This window comes from Malurus melanocephalus, unplaced genomic scaffold, assembly GCF_030028575.1.
Source record: "Malurus melanocephalus ecotype Western Australia unplaced genomic scaffold, MMel_1.1 scaffold_283, whole genome shotgun sequence".
Lineage (NCBI taxonomy): Eukaryota > Metazoa > Chordata > Aves > Passeriformes > Maluridae > Malurus > Malurus melanocephalus.
In genome coordinates, this window is record NW_026623515.1 from 96762 (window position 1) to 113053 (window position 16292).

General features: G+C 40.5%; 1 protein-coding gene across 1 annotated transcript in view; it reads left to right on the forward strand.

Moving 5' to 3' along the window:
* Nucleotides 1-16292, forward strand: part of BRF1 (BRF1 RNA polymerase III transcription initiation factor subunit) — a 171584-nt gene that overhangs the window by 38752 nt on the left and 116540 nt on the right. The window contains exon 3 of the mRNA XM_057376599.1: nucleotides 4844-5017. Within this exon, the coding sequence (XP_057232582.1) occupies nucleotides 4844-5017 (174 nt within the window). The remainder of the gene's footprint in view (nucleotides 1-4843; nucleotides 5018-16292) is intronic.

Sequence of the window (16292 nt, forward strand, 5' to 3'; positions counted from 1 at the left end):
CTGAAGGAAAGGTTGCAGATGAACAGGCAGAAGCCAGGTAAGAGTAATGTAGAGCTGTAGCTGCTTGACATTACTGACTTTTAAGGATCCAAAAAAAGGTATGATTCCTCTTCCACAGGGGAAGAGAACAAGATGTTTCTGTAGTAACGAGATCATAAAAGAAAGAAAATTGCTTGTAAAGAATRGGTCTGATTTTCCCTCTTTTCCTATTTTGCTTTTATTATAATTCAAGCTGCAGTTTTGCTTTCAACTGCCTCTTGTGTAAGCATTTAATATTACCAAGATTTTCTACAAATMTCTTTTTTTGACAGTGATTTCTGGCCGACACGTTTTGTAATAACACTGTTTCCTCTGTCAAAAGAATGGAAATGATCTGAAATAAAAGGATAGCGTTCAGTGGTCCTCTCTGAACTTGTCACTTCAGGTCTGTTGTGCCACTTCAAAGCATTGAGGTTGGCATTGGATGAGAAGATGATGGTGTTTCTTTCAGCATGCTGGGAGTAGATGGGTAGAAACAGGTTTTCTTTTAGTAGGCTTGGAACTCAAAGCTGAAAAGGGCCTTTTGTTTTTCGCTGCAGATTCAGGAGCGTGATAAACTTTACTACTTGGTAGCCTGGGAACTTGATTTTGTGTGTTGATTACAGAAGTGCAAACTTCTCTTTCTCTCACTTCTCCCCCTGCCTCCCCCTCCACCCTGATGGCATGATGAGCCTTTGAGAAATAAATGGGAACTGCGTGGTGTGTGCTCTGTACATCGCAAAATTTCTGCAGTTGTAGACTTTTGTTCTTTTGCTCTTTAAAGGCAAATTTATTACTGTTTTACTGGGGAGGGAAGGAGAGGATTTTTGAAACCCTGCTGTTGGGCTTGTCTTGCCTTTTTAAAAAGACACTGTTCCCTGCCCTTCTCCCAAAGGTACTCAGATACCAATTTTCTTGCCATCACTAAATTGCAAGGGCAGCATGAAGTGTAAGATTTGACCTCAAAGGTGCTATTGAGGTTTAAAAAAAGAATCCCAGCATCTGTCAAAAACCTGTAAGGCCCAAAAGAGACAATGCCTACTGCAAGTTACTAATAAAAGATKCACCTACTGGGAGACTTGTTTTACCCCATATGTTTTGTGTTATGAGTTGTGCTTCTGCATAGGAATTCAGAAAAAAATGCAATAYTTAATTCTGACTCTTCCACATGATGCTTTATTGTACTGAGATAGTGGCTGCAGGTTTTTAGAGCAGGATCACAGCAAAACTTTTAAAAAAGCTGTCCTACTGGATAAAATGGATAAGAAAATTAGGAAACTGTTGTCCTGAGTGTTCTATAACCCAGAGCACGGAAGAGTTTAAAGTTGTGTCAGTTCTTTTCCATCCAATAGAGAATCTCAGTTCATTGGAGTTTGTAACGCTGTGATGGAATCTGATGATGAATGAGTGATTTTTTAGATTGCTAAAAAATTACATTGCATTGTTGGATTGCATTGTACTGTTGGTTATTCCCACTGTTTGAAATCCTCAGCTGCTCAGGTTTTTGCATCCTTGCAGCTGGCTGGACCAGCTCACRGGGACCATGTGGTGACACTGGCAGTGGTGGCATTGCCAGCCGGGAGGGCTGATTGAAGGCACGCTGGGAGTCAGAGCAAAGATGGAGACAGGAGAAGAGCAGCAAATGCAAGGTTATAAAATGCCACCCAGTTAGCGAGGAGCTGTGGGAGTGGGAGTGGGAGGACATTCAAGGGCTGCTCCACATAATGCAGTGCTGTAGGTCTGCTGGAGGGAACTGCTCATCTTCCCAGCCCTGGAGCTTGCAGCTGCTCAGCAGCTCCTCCCTGCACTGACCCTGTTCTTGGGGSAGCACTATCCCAATGCTTAGCGAGGCTTGTGGCTGCCACACCTCAGTTTTGGGGACTTCTCATGTCRAGGACTGGCAGCATGAATGAGTATTTGGCCTCTCTTCTTGTTTGTCAGCAGTTACTGGAGCATTGGATAGAGAATTTATTTTGATCAGTTGTTTACTTAAGCCCGATTTCTCTATGTATGAATGTCTGCTCTTCAGATAGCAACAGATGAAATCACTGTATTTATAGTTAAATAAAATATAATGGAGACACATTTTTTTCAGCTTTGGAAATGTCAGATTGGAGAGCTAGGCAGAAAAGGTTGAAAGTCACAAAATAACATATTGTTGGGTGTCATCTGACTGGGGTGAGGGCACTCTACAATGGTTTGGTTGTGTACTGCAGTACCAGGGTGACAGCCACCTAGCTGATATCTGCCTTTTCTTGGGCTSTGTGAAGTAGCTTCTTGAATCTGGGAAGGAACCAGAAGAAGTTCAAGGTATCTTGAAGCACCCTGTGGAGAAATCTAGAAACATGATTGTTAATGCTAACTTTTCCAGCTATTTTTTTCTTAGTGTTACATAAGATACCAGAAAAATAGAATTTTGTTGTCATGTTAAATTCAAGGGGCGGAGGTRGTGATGGGGAAACAACAAAGCTTTTGATCTTTCTTTAGTAAATAGGAGACTGGTTACAGAATGTAAATGTTTATCTTAGATRATGCTGTAAGCAGTACATTTCTTTCTCTCTTCTCACAAATAAGGACAAAACCAAGTTAGTCATCAAGATACACATAATTTCTGGGATGATTCTTGTCCTRAATTAAGTTGTTCATTTTGGGCATGAGCAGCAGTGTAACAGTTGTCTTGTTTTGCCACAAACTGTATGACCGATAGATTACCCCGGAGCAGCTTGAGTGAGTCCTAGCACACAGAATTAAAGCCTTCTCTGGTCTGCAGAAGGTTGAGTAAAACATTCAGAGAAACAGCATTTCCTAAGTTGGCAAGTAACCTTTGTCTTAGATCTCTTTGGTATTTTTTCAGTAGACAATGACTGGTCACCCCTAAAATAATTCTGCTTTAAAATATTGATGATGGATGAAGAGCTCAGCTAAAAATGCATATATTACTCAAACAAGCATACTGTTTGCTTAGGATGGATTATGATGAATTAATTATATTTCAACATTTCAAATTAAGAAAAGGTTAAATACTCAGAATATTAATGGTAGCTTGGAAATGGGAGCAGCTTGGTGGTGAAAATAGCCTTTCTTATGAAAGAAATGAATTTCAAGTATCTTCCTCTGTGTGTTCTTTTTTTCTTCTTTTGGTGTGTTCTTTGTTTTTGAAGGGAAGCTGCTTTGCTGCCACTTCAAAATGAGTTTTTACTACTCAAGTGCATTTTTTTCACCCCAAATGAGTATAAACTGATTCTTTCTTAGGTACAGAAGAAAAAGCATACAGATTGCAGAGTGTGAAATGAAATTCCGGAAAGACTGGGTACTAGTTAGTGCCTGAATTTTAGAAAGATGTGGGTTTTGTATTTGAGGCAGGTGAAAGCCAGTCCASGGCCTGCTGATGGCAGTGGAAAAAYTGTTCACCTAATGGGCTTTGGATTACCCTTGAGTAGCTTAAGGCRCCCACACCTCCCATGGAGGGTGAGRTATCCTTCCTCTGCTMTTCCTTTTTCATCCAAACGTGTTACACCAGGTTGACCAACGTGCCTTAAAGGATATCTCAGTGGTGAGTGCAGTAATTTCCACGTGTGCAGGAAGGAGAAGCYGTTCTTTGTGGCAGCTCCTGTTTGGCTGGAGTCCCACTGGCTCCAGCTGCCTGGCTGGAGTCACTTCTTGTTAAAGCCAGCATCTTTGGCAAAAGGTTGTTCAGAGGTGAAGCATTTTTACTGTGTTATTAGTGATGATGATGCAGGGATTTTATAGAATTAAGATGTGTGGTGTSTGCAGGAGCCAGTGGTGTTGTGGGATGCATTGTGTGGTTGCCATTGGTCCCTGTGAGCAGTGGTGGGCACAGCAGGCACCTCTGTACCCCTTCCACAAGCTGCTCAGGACATCTGAAGGGAACAGACCAGTGTTTCCTGTAAATGTGTGTGCTGGAAACATCTGCCAGGCACATTGAATTAAAGGAGTTTTCTTGATGTGCTGTCTGACCCCGTATGCTGAGGAGCTTGAGTGCTCTGTTTTCCTCATGACTTCTCCCATCCTTTTGTTAAGCTGTCCTTTCGGCACATTCTTCTGAAGCTGGAGCTGTGGGGACGGGTTGGACCTTGCTTCCCGCATCTGTCCCAGCAGCTGGACCACTTCCTGCCATGAATCATCCCAAAGACACTTTTTTTCCTTTTATTGTTTTATTTAAGGGTGAAGGCACATTTGTTTCCTGAAGCCACCAGCAAATCTAAGTAGTCTGGCAGACAAACCTCGAGTGAAGGCTGTGGTGTGAAAGTGTTTGGAGGAAGGAAGTGCCTCCAGTCATTGGAATCATGGGCAAACAGGAGCATAGCTCCTTTCCTTGTTCCTTTGTGGTCAGAGGAGCAGCAAACTCCATCACTCCTTGGAGAGCTGCAGCAAAATGTCTTTTCTGTTTGCTCTTCACTGTCAAACACACCATGACCTCTGTTCTTTGGCTGCACCTAATCAAGTGCTAATTGGCAAACAGTGTTAAGGGAGAGGGGCATAATCTTTTGTCTGAGAAATCTTGGCTATGGTTTGGATCCTCTGTGGGGCTGATGTTTGTGGCTCATTTTTCCAGAGCCTCATTGATTGCATGTGTTTCAGTTTTAGCAGTCCAAAGCAAGGCTTTTTTTTCTGGTCTTGAGGAGCTGAGGCTAAATAGTTCCTGAAACTTGAGAGGTCATTGTATTTCACAAAGAGATGAAATTGAAAATCCACCTCCTTAATTTTGTCTTGAAAAAAAAACCCCAACACTAAAACACCCCAACCTGAAAGCCCATTAACTGCATAGTTCTTAAACTTTTCTCTTCCTTGTTAATTTTTCTAGGGAAACGTCAGATTCACCACTTGGGAAACCAGCTTCAACTCAATCAACATTGCCTGGATACTGCCTTTAATTTTTTCAAGATGGCTGTGAGCAAACATCTAACCCGGGGCAGAAAGATGACCCACGTCATTGCTGCCTGTCTCTACCTGGTGTGTAGGACAGAAGGAACTCCTCGTATCCTTTCACAGTTATGAAATATCAATAAATAAAATAMACACCTTTAGCAAATCAACTATCCCTGTTAGGCCTTGTTTCAAACTGTGAAAAAGGTAAGTGTTTTAAGAGCTAACTTGATCATTGCTGGTTCTATATGCTGAAGCGAATAGGAGTGTTCCTGTGGTTCAAGTAAATTTGTTCCCTTTCTAAATGTACAGTACTTAGTATTTCATGCTATAAATGTCACTGTGCCTCTCATCAGTAACTCTTGAATTCCTGCTTTTGCACATTTTCTTCAAGTATAAAATTGCACTTCCCCTCTGCTTTGCTAGAGTTTGTTATTTGTGGAGTATTTTTTTTATTTATTTTGTTGTTCTCTTTTAAAGCAAATGATAGTTAACCCCAAATGTTCTGCAGTGCCAGCATCAAAGAACAGATAAGAATTCTGGTGGGTTTTCCATCAATATATTTGGATTTCCTTCTTTTAATATTTCAGGAAGGCCASTATCACTCCTGTTTTACTTATAAACAAAAGAAAGATGTTTGATAAATTCTGAAATTTGCTCAAAAATCATATAGAAAATCAGTGAATGGAAGTATACACAGGACAGATTTCCAAGTGAGTACTCCCTGCCTTACCATCCCTATTTTTTGTCTTGAGGAACTTCATTAAATCCACATAAGCTTTAAATACTGATCACCATCCAAATGTATTTGTTTTATATGTTTTTGTTTCTTTTATGTTGTGTTTCAGTTGCTGGGATTTAGAGTTTAGTATTGAACAATTACTTCTGTTGCTGTGGCTCTGAGCAGCCTGGTCTCGTGAAAGGTGTCACTGCCCATGGCAGGGTTACTGGAACTGGGTGTATTTTAAGGCCCCTTCCAAGCCCCAAACCATTCTAGCATTTTATCATTCTACAATTCTGTGTTGTTTTAGTTCTCATCTACTTAAAAATAGTATATCCACATCCTCAGTATTCTATTTGATTTGATGCTTTTTCTAGATTGCTGCTCTCATTCTATATTTTGGCAGTTGAACAGTTTAGCTTTCCTTTTCAGATTGAGGGGTTTTTTTTGGTAGTTTCAGAAACTATATTCAGTATTCTAAAAATGGTGCTTTATGATAGTGTTATTGTATTTGCATGTTTAAAAGAACGTGGTTTTGCAGGAATAATGGAATTAAAAGGCAGACTTGCCTATTACACTGATCTTTCCTACTGTAAAGTTTCCATGTGAACTTTGAACAGTAGCACTYTATCACTGCCATAAAGACAATGTTGATTTTAAGGTGTAACCCATATTTTGGTAATCTATCTTCCTGGTAACTACCTGAAAGAGGGTAGGATTAGATTAGCTATCAAGAAATTATTTCCTGTGAGGGTGGTGAGGCCCTGGCACAGGGTGCCCAGGGAAGCTGTGGCTGCTCCATCCCTGGGGGTGTTCAGAAACATTGGAGTGGGCTCTAAACAGCCTGGTCTGGTGGAAGGTGTCCCTGCCCAAAGCAGGGGGGTTAAATATAAATTATATTTAAGGTCCCTTTTATGATTCTGTGTTACATTAATGCTCATTTCACATGTTCAAAGTAATTCATTTACAGTTGTTATTTGATACTTCTGAATGATAGCCCAGCTGTAATATGCAAATCGATTTTTCCCCACTGATAGTGATAAGAAGCAYTTGAAGAAATGCAGGCTGTAAGAGGCAGATAGGTGCACTGCAGTGTACAGCCATCTGTGCAGCAAGTGTGGCTAATGTGTAACAAACAAATAAAGCAAAAATAATTTACTTGTTTTTTAACCTTCTTTAAAGTGTTTCAGCATGTATCTCAGTTATGTGCAAGATGTACTGGTCTGGTTGACACTTCATAAATGCCTAAATGAATTTCCCAGCTTCCTTTGTTAAGTGGAGATAATATCCTGTGTGATACTAAACATTAAATACTAGGAGTAAATTATGAATAAAACTGTAAACATGAGCTGTGTCTTTCTGTATCAACAGCAAAAAGTATTCCAACCTCATTTGCACAGTTACTGTGCTACCTGGGAATTAAAAAGTTGTTGTGCATGTCCATATGGCTCAATTTTTTTAGTGTTTATTTTTTTTWAAATTCCATTAGATAAAATTAATTTTGTAGCTGATACTAGGAATTAACCTTTGTCACCTTGAGAGCAGGRGTTCATTCAGCTTCTGCCTGTGTTCCRCTGTGGTTTTGTTTGTTTGTTTGGTTTGGTTTGATTCCTAWTACTACTTAAAATCCAGTGTAGTTTCAAAAACAAACCCCAAATAAATTGTGGACTCTGAACACTGCAATATTTCTGATATCTTTTCCTTTTACAAGAAACTTGAAAACCTGAGAGTTACAGGTGCAATTTGCTGACCTTTGAAATTAGAATATGTTCAAGGCTCTGTAGATTAATTATAATTATCATTATCAACATGTTATACTTGTTCCCAGCTTAAATCTGGCAATACAGATGTGCTGGAGGAGGCAGGGCCTTTRGGGCAGAGGGGCCAAGAGCACATGTGGAGAGGATGGGCATGTGACAAAATGCTTTAACAAGAATTAAAATGCATGTTCAAGGTAATAAACTTGCCATTGGTTTTGGTTTTCTGGAGAAATGGAGTGAGAAGGGGTGGAAAGAGGAGCAATACACTGAATAATGCTGTACAAAGGACTTGCAGTATTTCAAGATTTATAGAAACTGCTCAATACTGTTCATGAGTTTAAAGTGTTCGTTGTTGTAGTGTTTGTTTTAGAGCTCTAACAAAGGAATATGGGAGAAATTTAGAAAAGGAAGGTAAAGGCTGAAGAATGGTGAATGTATTTTAAAGGAAAGAGGTGACACGGAAGAAGTAGCAAAGGGCAGCAGCATCCTCAGAGCTGAGAACTTGCTGATTTTGGGTGGCCCGATGAGTTATCCAAGTGACTCAGGAGTTGTGGGGGCAGGAGACATTACCTGGGACCATAATTTCCTGCAAGCAGTAGAAGACATCATGTTTCTTAAAAAGCTGTGTGGTAGAAGGAGCAAAAAGGCCTGGGGAGGTACAGGGAGATGGTGTAAGGGACTGAAGTGACAAGAAATGTTGTGTTCTTGTGGCAGATCCAAAGGAGTGGGAAGCATTTGGAGAGGAAAAAGAGAATTTAATTGTGTCTGCAAGTTTAGTTTGAGGGAGTGGAATGTATTTATCTGACATGGTTATCTGCTTATTCTTCTTTCTTTCCTAATGTACATGTCGCCAGCCAGGCTCTGTGAAAATGTGAAGAATATTGTAGCCAAGTCTACTGGTGCAGTCTGAATTATGCCTGAATAAACCTCAGCCTGAAATAGGAAAACATTATGTTCTCCTTGGTTCTTATGCATTATTTAATTAATGCAAAAATGCAAAATATTCTGGTAACTCAAATTTTTTTGATGTCAAAAAATAGTTCTAGAACCTCAGGAGAAAGTACAAGTTTATTTATCTGAAGAGCAGCTGTTATTTGTAATCCTTTGGAAAGTTTTACATATATTATTGGAGATGTGAATTGATTTTACAYCAGTTTATGGTTTTTATTAGGTTATGTGACACAAACCCCCACAATGCAGCCACTTTGGCATAGCTTTTCATTTGCCTTCCTTTATTGCTTGTCAGTGTTAATGTTTTCCAGGGAAAACAGCTTGCTAACTGTTTGCTGGATTTGGGAGGTGTTTCATCCTTCTGACGAGTTGCCTATAAAAACTTTATTATTCTCTTTATAAAATGTATCTGTATTATCAGTGTCAGAAGTAAAGATATAATGCAAAAAAAAATCCATCTGAAGGAGACAGTGGTTTTTAAACCCTCAGGTGTGACAGGACCTGTTGTCCCCCTCCTGGGGACTGAGGGATGCTGAGCGTTTCCAGTGACGTCTGACTGTCTGGCACTGCCAGCACTCCGGGCAGTTCAGACTCAGCTTTTAATTTGTTCCTTGGAATAGTAACAGTCCTCAGTTGTTTCTCTTTAATGTTTTGAGCAGCTTTTCCACCCCTACACATGTTTGAATGGAAACAAAGGGCGCTTTAGCTGGTCCTGCTGTTCCCGAGAGAGGGAGAGAGAGAGAGAGAGAGAGAGAACTTGGGAAGAGCCAGGCAGGGTGTTTGAGTGACTTATGGGCTCAGCTGTAACCTGGGGCTGCCCCAGGGTCACTCAGGAACAATGACAGCCTGGCCAGCATTTTCCAGGTGGGATATCAGTTTRTTTTAATTGAGGAACATTTCATTCTGTTTGTAATCCTGCTACTGTACACAACGGGTAGGAAAATTGTACAACTGTCCACTGTTTTGTGTAATATTTTCCAGTGCTACCACCTGGGGTCTTTTATAGCAACATTTTACGTGGTAAATGTCTTTCATCCCACACACGTGCACCTTTTGTATTTCATTTATTTATTCTTTTCTTTTGAAGCTGTCTGAAAAATGCACCCTTAGTTGTAAACCAAATTGTGTCTTGTCAAAGCATAGCAAATAAAACCATTTCCACATGAGAAGAGTCCCTGCAAAGTTTCCTCACCAGCTATCTTGTGTAAATACCCCTCTGTTTGCCTCTGGAGGTAAATTCAGGGCAGGTTTTTGTCCCTTCAGCAAAGGTGATCARTCTCGATGCTGGGGGGCTCTCTGAGCAGGGCAGCCTCTGAGACTCAGCTTGAGTTATTCAGGGGTTTTTGGTGGCTTTTTGTGTCAGAGGACAGAGGTGGGATCCTCCCAGGGTCAGATTGAGGCTGCCAAATGAGGCCTCTCTCCTGAGTWGTTTGCAAAAGAACATTTCTGATAAATGTTTAAGAGAAATAACCTCATAAATGTGGGCGTTGGGAGCAGAGGGYTGACAGGAGAACGTTTGGTGCCTTKAAGTCTTTCAGATGTAAACTTGAGCTGGGTGGGAAAGCAAAGGAGCTTTTCCTCCCCRGCTTCCTCTGCCCTGTGAACCTCCCTTTTGTTTGAGGGAAGATCACGAAGGCATTGCCGGATCCCAGCAGGCAAGAAGGGTTTGGGAAAAAGCTGGGCATCTGAATGGGGCAGCACTTTGTTATTTCCTATCTGTCTGCAGTACTTGTACTTTATTGCCAAGCTATTTGAAAGTCTCCTGGTTTAACGTGTTTATTTTCATGTCACGGTAAGGGAAGTTGAGAGTATTTATCTTCATTTCCAGGTGCAGAGCTGAGGCTGAGTGATACATTCAGAGTTACCCAGAAAATCTGTGACAGAATAAGGARCTGGCCTCTTTAATCCTTGGTTAGGCAGCAGCTACTGGGCTTTTCTGCCATGTTGGTCTTTGCAAGAGCAGTCGAGCTAATTCCCTCTCAGCATTAGCAGCTCTGTCAGCTGCCATGCTGTCTTGGGAAGCTTTGCACAGCCTGCCATGAGAACCTTTGATGGATACATTCTTTGTTTCTCTGCTAACACTTCAAGGTCYGTCTTTGCAAGGAAAAGGGCAAGACTTCCTTTTTTATTAGAAATGAAAAATTATATCTCCAGCAATCTCTTGACCTCTACTAAAACTTCCTGGAGCCAGCTGGCCCTAGTGTTCCTGATTAAAAAGTAAACTTTTGAAATTAGGCTTTAATAAAAAAAAATTTAAAGCTGTGGTTAGAGAGGTTAATAAAACCAGTTTCTATTTCTTTGTGCTTAAGGACTTTCTTTTTAATAATTGACCTTTTACTTTTTTTTATCAACTGCTGTTGCATTGAAAATTGTATTTTGTTTAAGTGTGGAGTGTGACAAGGACATAAGGGAATAAAAATGGATTTTAAATTGCACAGTTAAAATACATATCATATTTACTGAGGCAAATTATTTCATTTCACTGGTGTTAAAAGATGCCAAGATCTTACTTTGTAGTAAGTTGAATAAAATGGAAATTACTTACAATATTTATCCAGTCTAACTGCTTGACCAGTTCAGGGCTGACCAAAAGTTGTAGCATGTTGTTAGGGGCATTTTCCAATGCTTCTTAAACACTGACAGGCTGGGAGCATCAACCACTTCTCTAGGAAGCCTGTTCCAATGTTTGACCACATTCTTGGTAAAGAAATGTTTCCTAAYAAAGCATCTGCTTGGACTTGAAGGCTTGCAAAGGCCTTCTTCACTTAATTTCAAAATGAAGTTTTAAAATTGCTGTGTTTTGGAGTGGAAGAATTTTAGCTGGAAGAGTTTCATATATTAAGAAGAAATTGCTGCCTTAAATAGGGTGTGAATGTTGTTGCCCCATGTCATTTGCATAGATTTCCAAAGAGTTAGGTGTGTGGTAATGCTTGGCTGGTGTGATCATTCCTGTTTGGTGCCACAGGAGAAAATGCTGGAGATGCAGGGAACAGAGCAGCCAGGGACAGCAATAGAAATTTAATTTCTGCACCTTAATTTCTCCCCATCACCCTGTCCTCCAGCCAGGGCTGGACGTGGTGAATTTCAACAGCAGGGCTCATGGCKTGAAGCCTGCACATCCAATGTGCTTTTCCACGGAATGAAGGAGATTCATATCACCTTTCACTTGCAGCGCTGCCTCACATGTTTTTCCCTATTAAGAGATATGTATAAAGCAAGCGTGGTGCTGAGAGAATGATGTGTTTCATGTTTCCAATTGGTGGGAAAGTAKAATTTTCCTTTCCATGTGCTCATCGATGTTGTGTGTTCCACTGTGTGGCTCTGTCCTCTTTGCTGCTGCATCCCCTCGCTGCCAGGGCTGCTCTTGGATGGGCAGCAGAGGGACAATGAGGCAGGAGGAGCCTCTCAGACACCTCACCTGGCTTCCAGCTGGCTTGCAGGAGAGCCTGTGTTTCCCTGGGTCCTTTGGATGTCTTCATAGAGTCTGAAATGGTGCTGGGTAATTGAATTTCTCCACTTGTGTCTGGTGGTTTGCCATGTTTTTAAAAGAGAATTCCTTCTCAAGGAGAAAATAACCTAAAGCCTTTCAAACTGGTTGTGTGGCCCTGTACCCCGGGCTAGTGGCCCTCAGGTTCTCCTCTGTCCCTTGGAGAGGAAAGCCATAATCCTTACTTGTGCCTGACTCAGATGTGGCAGGAAAACAGCGAGTGTGATTGCTGCCTGGAATTATCCTGCAGGGTGCCCTGTTGTGGAAATCAGTGAGGTTTTCTGCTGGGAGACTGCAGTTTTAGTGTGGAGATTCCATACTTGGGTGATTTCCTTTGTTCCTTTAAGATTCTGAAAATGTGAAAGGGGAAGGGAACTTTTACATTGTGGTGTGTGTCAACTCAACATCTGACTGTTTAAATCCTTGTGCTAAATGCCCATTACGGATGCTGCAGGGAGGGAGGGGAAAAGCTGCTRTAAGTGCAGTAGTGATAATTGACCCACTTAAGAGAGCTGCTCTAATTTTGCATGTTACAGCATCCTGGAAATTCAGATAAGAATGTTGATCTCTCCAGCTAATAGGATTTCTAAATATATCATCCAAAAGAAGCAGGAGGACTGTAATTTTGTGCGCATGTGTGTGTGCTCAAGCTAATGTTTTGTTTAAGAACTGCACACTCTGAAWWTTTTTTTGTTTTTTGTTTTTCTGTTCACTTGTTACTAACTCAGGATAAAATCGAGCTTGACCTTTGGTCCTGCCAAGGGGGGACCTGATCATGCCCCATTAAATTCACTGATGAAATTCTCACCAGCTTTTGTGTAGAGGGGTGAGCAACTTCTTTCCTTTCAGGATGTTGGTACACAGCAGGTGGCTCAAATTGTCAGCTTTTCCATAATGCAGCATTAAACAAACCATCTGCAGAGATGGAGAGGGGGATAGGGTCACAAGATGGCTTATTAAGATTACAGATTTTGGCTGGTGTTGATAGCTTTGTTTTCCTCATTTAAGGGAAAATTTGAATAGTAGAGGTCAAAATAATACTCTTTTGAAATCCATCTGCAGAAATACTTCATTGCTTTACAGAGCAGGGTATTTCAAGCCTCTCTCTGGGCAATTTTTTTCTCAAAGCACATCGATGGATGTGACTGTTCTGCTCTGCACTGAGGTGGCCTCTCCTCCRATCCTGGGGGCAGTTTTGGGCACCAAAATATAAAAAAGACATTAAGGTATTGAAGTGTCCAGAGGAGGGCTGTGAAGATGAGCTGCTGCTTCACCTACATTGTTTTAATTCTGGAGATCCTTTGCCCTTGTCCATCCTGCCTTTCTGTGCTGGGACAAAAAAGAATCAGCATCACCCTTAGAAATGAAGGGGTGGACTTCTGGAGTAGGTTCCCTGTAGCCTTTGTCACTCTGGGCTTGAATTCCATGATGAGTGGGTAGGAGAAATGTTTGGCAACTCTGTGCTCCGTCACCATGTCAGGCCTTGTGTAACTCAGAAATACTTACAGGAGAAGCATCCGAGCCAGATTTTTAATGCATGCAATACTGAGCTGTTATTGCATGCATGAAATAATGAGATTAATTGCACGGTCTTAGTAATTGGGTTCCAGTTTGGGGTGTCTGAACTGATGAGACATTCTCATGGTAAAGGTGAAATGAGGGAAGATCCAGAAGCAGGGAATGGGAGAGCTGCAAAGGCATCAGTAATTCCAGGGTGGAAATATGAGGGACAGCTCTCACTGGCAGCACTGAGAGGGGTGAGGCTGSAAGGTGGTGGCAGAGGCATGGGGGATAACGATGGGAACAACGTCAGGATGAGTTCTGGGTGATGGATTAGGGGAGGGAAATGTGATGGCAGAGAGGCCTCRTTCCAGGGAAACAAATACAAAGGAGGGATGATAAGGAGGGGATCACACCTCTGATGTCTTTGACCTTCAGCGATCCTTGCATGCTTGTGAAAATAAATATTTAACAATCTTCTTAAAGCTTGTTTAAAAGAGGAAATAATTAAGTTGGCTCTCTTCTTAATACAGTTTATCTCTGCATCTGAATTTTGGGGCTTATGTCAGCAAAAGCAGAATTATAACTGGGTGGTGTTTTGACCTGATGAGMGCTAATATGTTGCTAACACCAGCAAAATAAAAAACAGTGGGGTACAGCCGGTCATTGTGCAGCACATTCTTGCTTTTGTCAGAGGATGTGCTGGATATGGTGTGGCATGAGGAGGAGGTGCTTCCCCTTCCTTCCCTGCATGGCCACCCTCTCTTAAGGAAAGAAAAAAAGAAARAAAAAAAAAAAGAAAAAGTGTTACCTGATGCTTTGTTTAAATAAATCCTGATAGCAAGCATGATCAATTATAGTTGATGTTTTTGATCCAGTCACTGAAAAATATTCCTGGTTGTAGCCATCACTAATATTTTATGCATTTTAATGCCTTAAAAGTCAATTAGAAAATTAARTGCTGTCTTTCATTAAAATAGAAGATTGTGTATTTGAATTTTAATGCASTAAGAGTGCTGCCTTAGAACACAAATTCATATTATTAGATTAATTAAGATCAGTAATGCAAAACAGGGTGAACAAAAGCCAGTGCGTTGAGACCTATTCAATATTTTAGCTTGAGGTTTTCTCAAACTGTGTCCACTTTCATCCTATTCTCAAGTCTTTTGCAGCTTTTTCTGTCTTGCACTTTTTGATGTCATAAGAACAAAGTAGAGGTATATCAGAGAAACAATATTATCTGTCAAATTTGTTTTGTAAAAACAGGATTCATTCTCACACCTGGCCTGGCCTCATATCTTGAAAGTGGTCCTGATAATGATTTCTTACATCCTAATAAAGTGTGAGCCTTTTAAAAATGGGTAAAGGTTCTTCTCAGGAGCTCTCTTACTTCTTTCAGATGTTTGTCACCAGGATTGTGTTTGCATGACGTAGTCTTCATACACAAGCCTCATACTGGAATTGCTTCTCAATGAAACATTTTTAGCATTTTGTGATTCATGCCAAATAAATGGTGAGCTSAGCCTTTTCTAACTTTTCCCTGTTCATCTGCCTTTATGGCAAGTCCGTGTCCTTCCTTGAAGGCAAAAGAAAATGTCTTTTAAGTTCAACTGCCAGACTGGCTCAGTATTGTTGTAAGTATGAATGATGTAATACTCAATCACATGGTGGTATGTCTGCTATTTTCCCCTCTTTGAGAGAGAGAATAATCTTTCCATCTTATCCAGTTTCAGCAGTCTGGGAAAATAGCAGCCTTAAATGAAGCCCAAAAGAACCAAAATSTTGATTTCTTCCAGAGCTTTTCTTTTGAAGCCAGATGTTCCCTATGTCTTCTTTATTTTGACTTGCTAATTGGAAATAAGATGTTGAAGATAACGTGTGCTTTGAAGCTTGTGTATTGTGTATTTTATTTAGATTTAATCCTTTAAACATTTGACAATAAAACATAAATTGCAGAGCTCTCATCTTTAGATCAGCTGTAAGTGAATCATTTAAGTTTTCAACATCCTTCCAGTTTGGGAGAAACRCAGTAGTCTCAGTGATGTTTTGACTGCATATGTTAGTAAAGTGCTGTGAGATTTGCTAATCAGTATTTTTTAAATGGAGATATATTGCTGTTCCTTCAATGAAGGAGCAGCTTGGCTCCCAAAAATAAAGTCTTAGCGTATGCCTCGGCAGGGAGTAGAAATATGAGTGCTCTTCAGATTCCTTTTGTATTGATAAGCAAGGAGGAACAGTGAACAATATATTTTATGTTGTCATATGTYATAATGAAAAGCAAATTTTGAAAGAGGGGCAATTTATAGACTGAAAAGAAGCCTTTTGGTGTGAAGAAAAAATAGCGTGTAACTTCTACTAGTCTACAATGTTTTTAATATGGAGAGAAGACTTTGCAGTGGAAATGCATATTCAGCAACAGGACATGTACTTAATGAAATGGGGAAGTCCTTATTACATAAAAARAACTCCAAACATTGCCTCTCTCTTTCTGTCAGAAGAAATTCTCACCTTTTCTATTCTACAGTATTTTTCCTTCTGCAATTGGTCCTTTTAACTTTTTATTGTGCCTGTAGTGGCCTTGCAGCTTCCAAGAGAGAACAAAGTTGTTTTTGTCATTTCARGTGCTGTAATATGTGGCACAAGTCTAGGACAAACAATGAGCTGGTGTTTCAAGTCGGACTGCAGAAAATTTGAGAGGTTACCTGAACCTGCTTGGTGCTGAGAAAGTATCACTGTGTCCTCGCTTAGCAAGGATTTTRTCCCATTCTAGTTCACTTGCATTAAAAAATACACTTTTTTTTTCCTTCCCTAATGAATCTGTAGCTTCAGAGTAATAAAGTTGTTCCTATCCAGCTCTGAAGGCTGTGAGATTATAGATGCTTTTCTGTGACTCTTGCTTTTGGGCAAAAGAGCTGGGCTGTCTGAATTGAGACTCTTTCTTTTGAAATTTGCCATTGAAATCACCAGT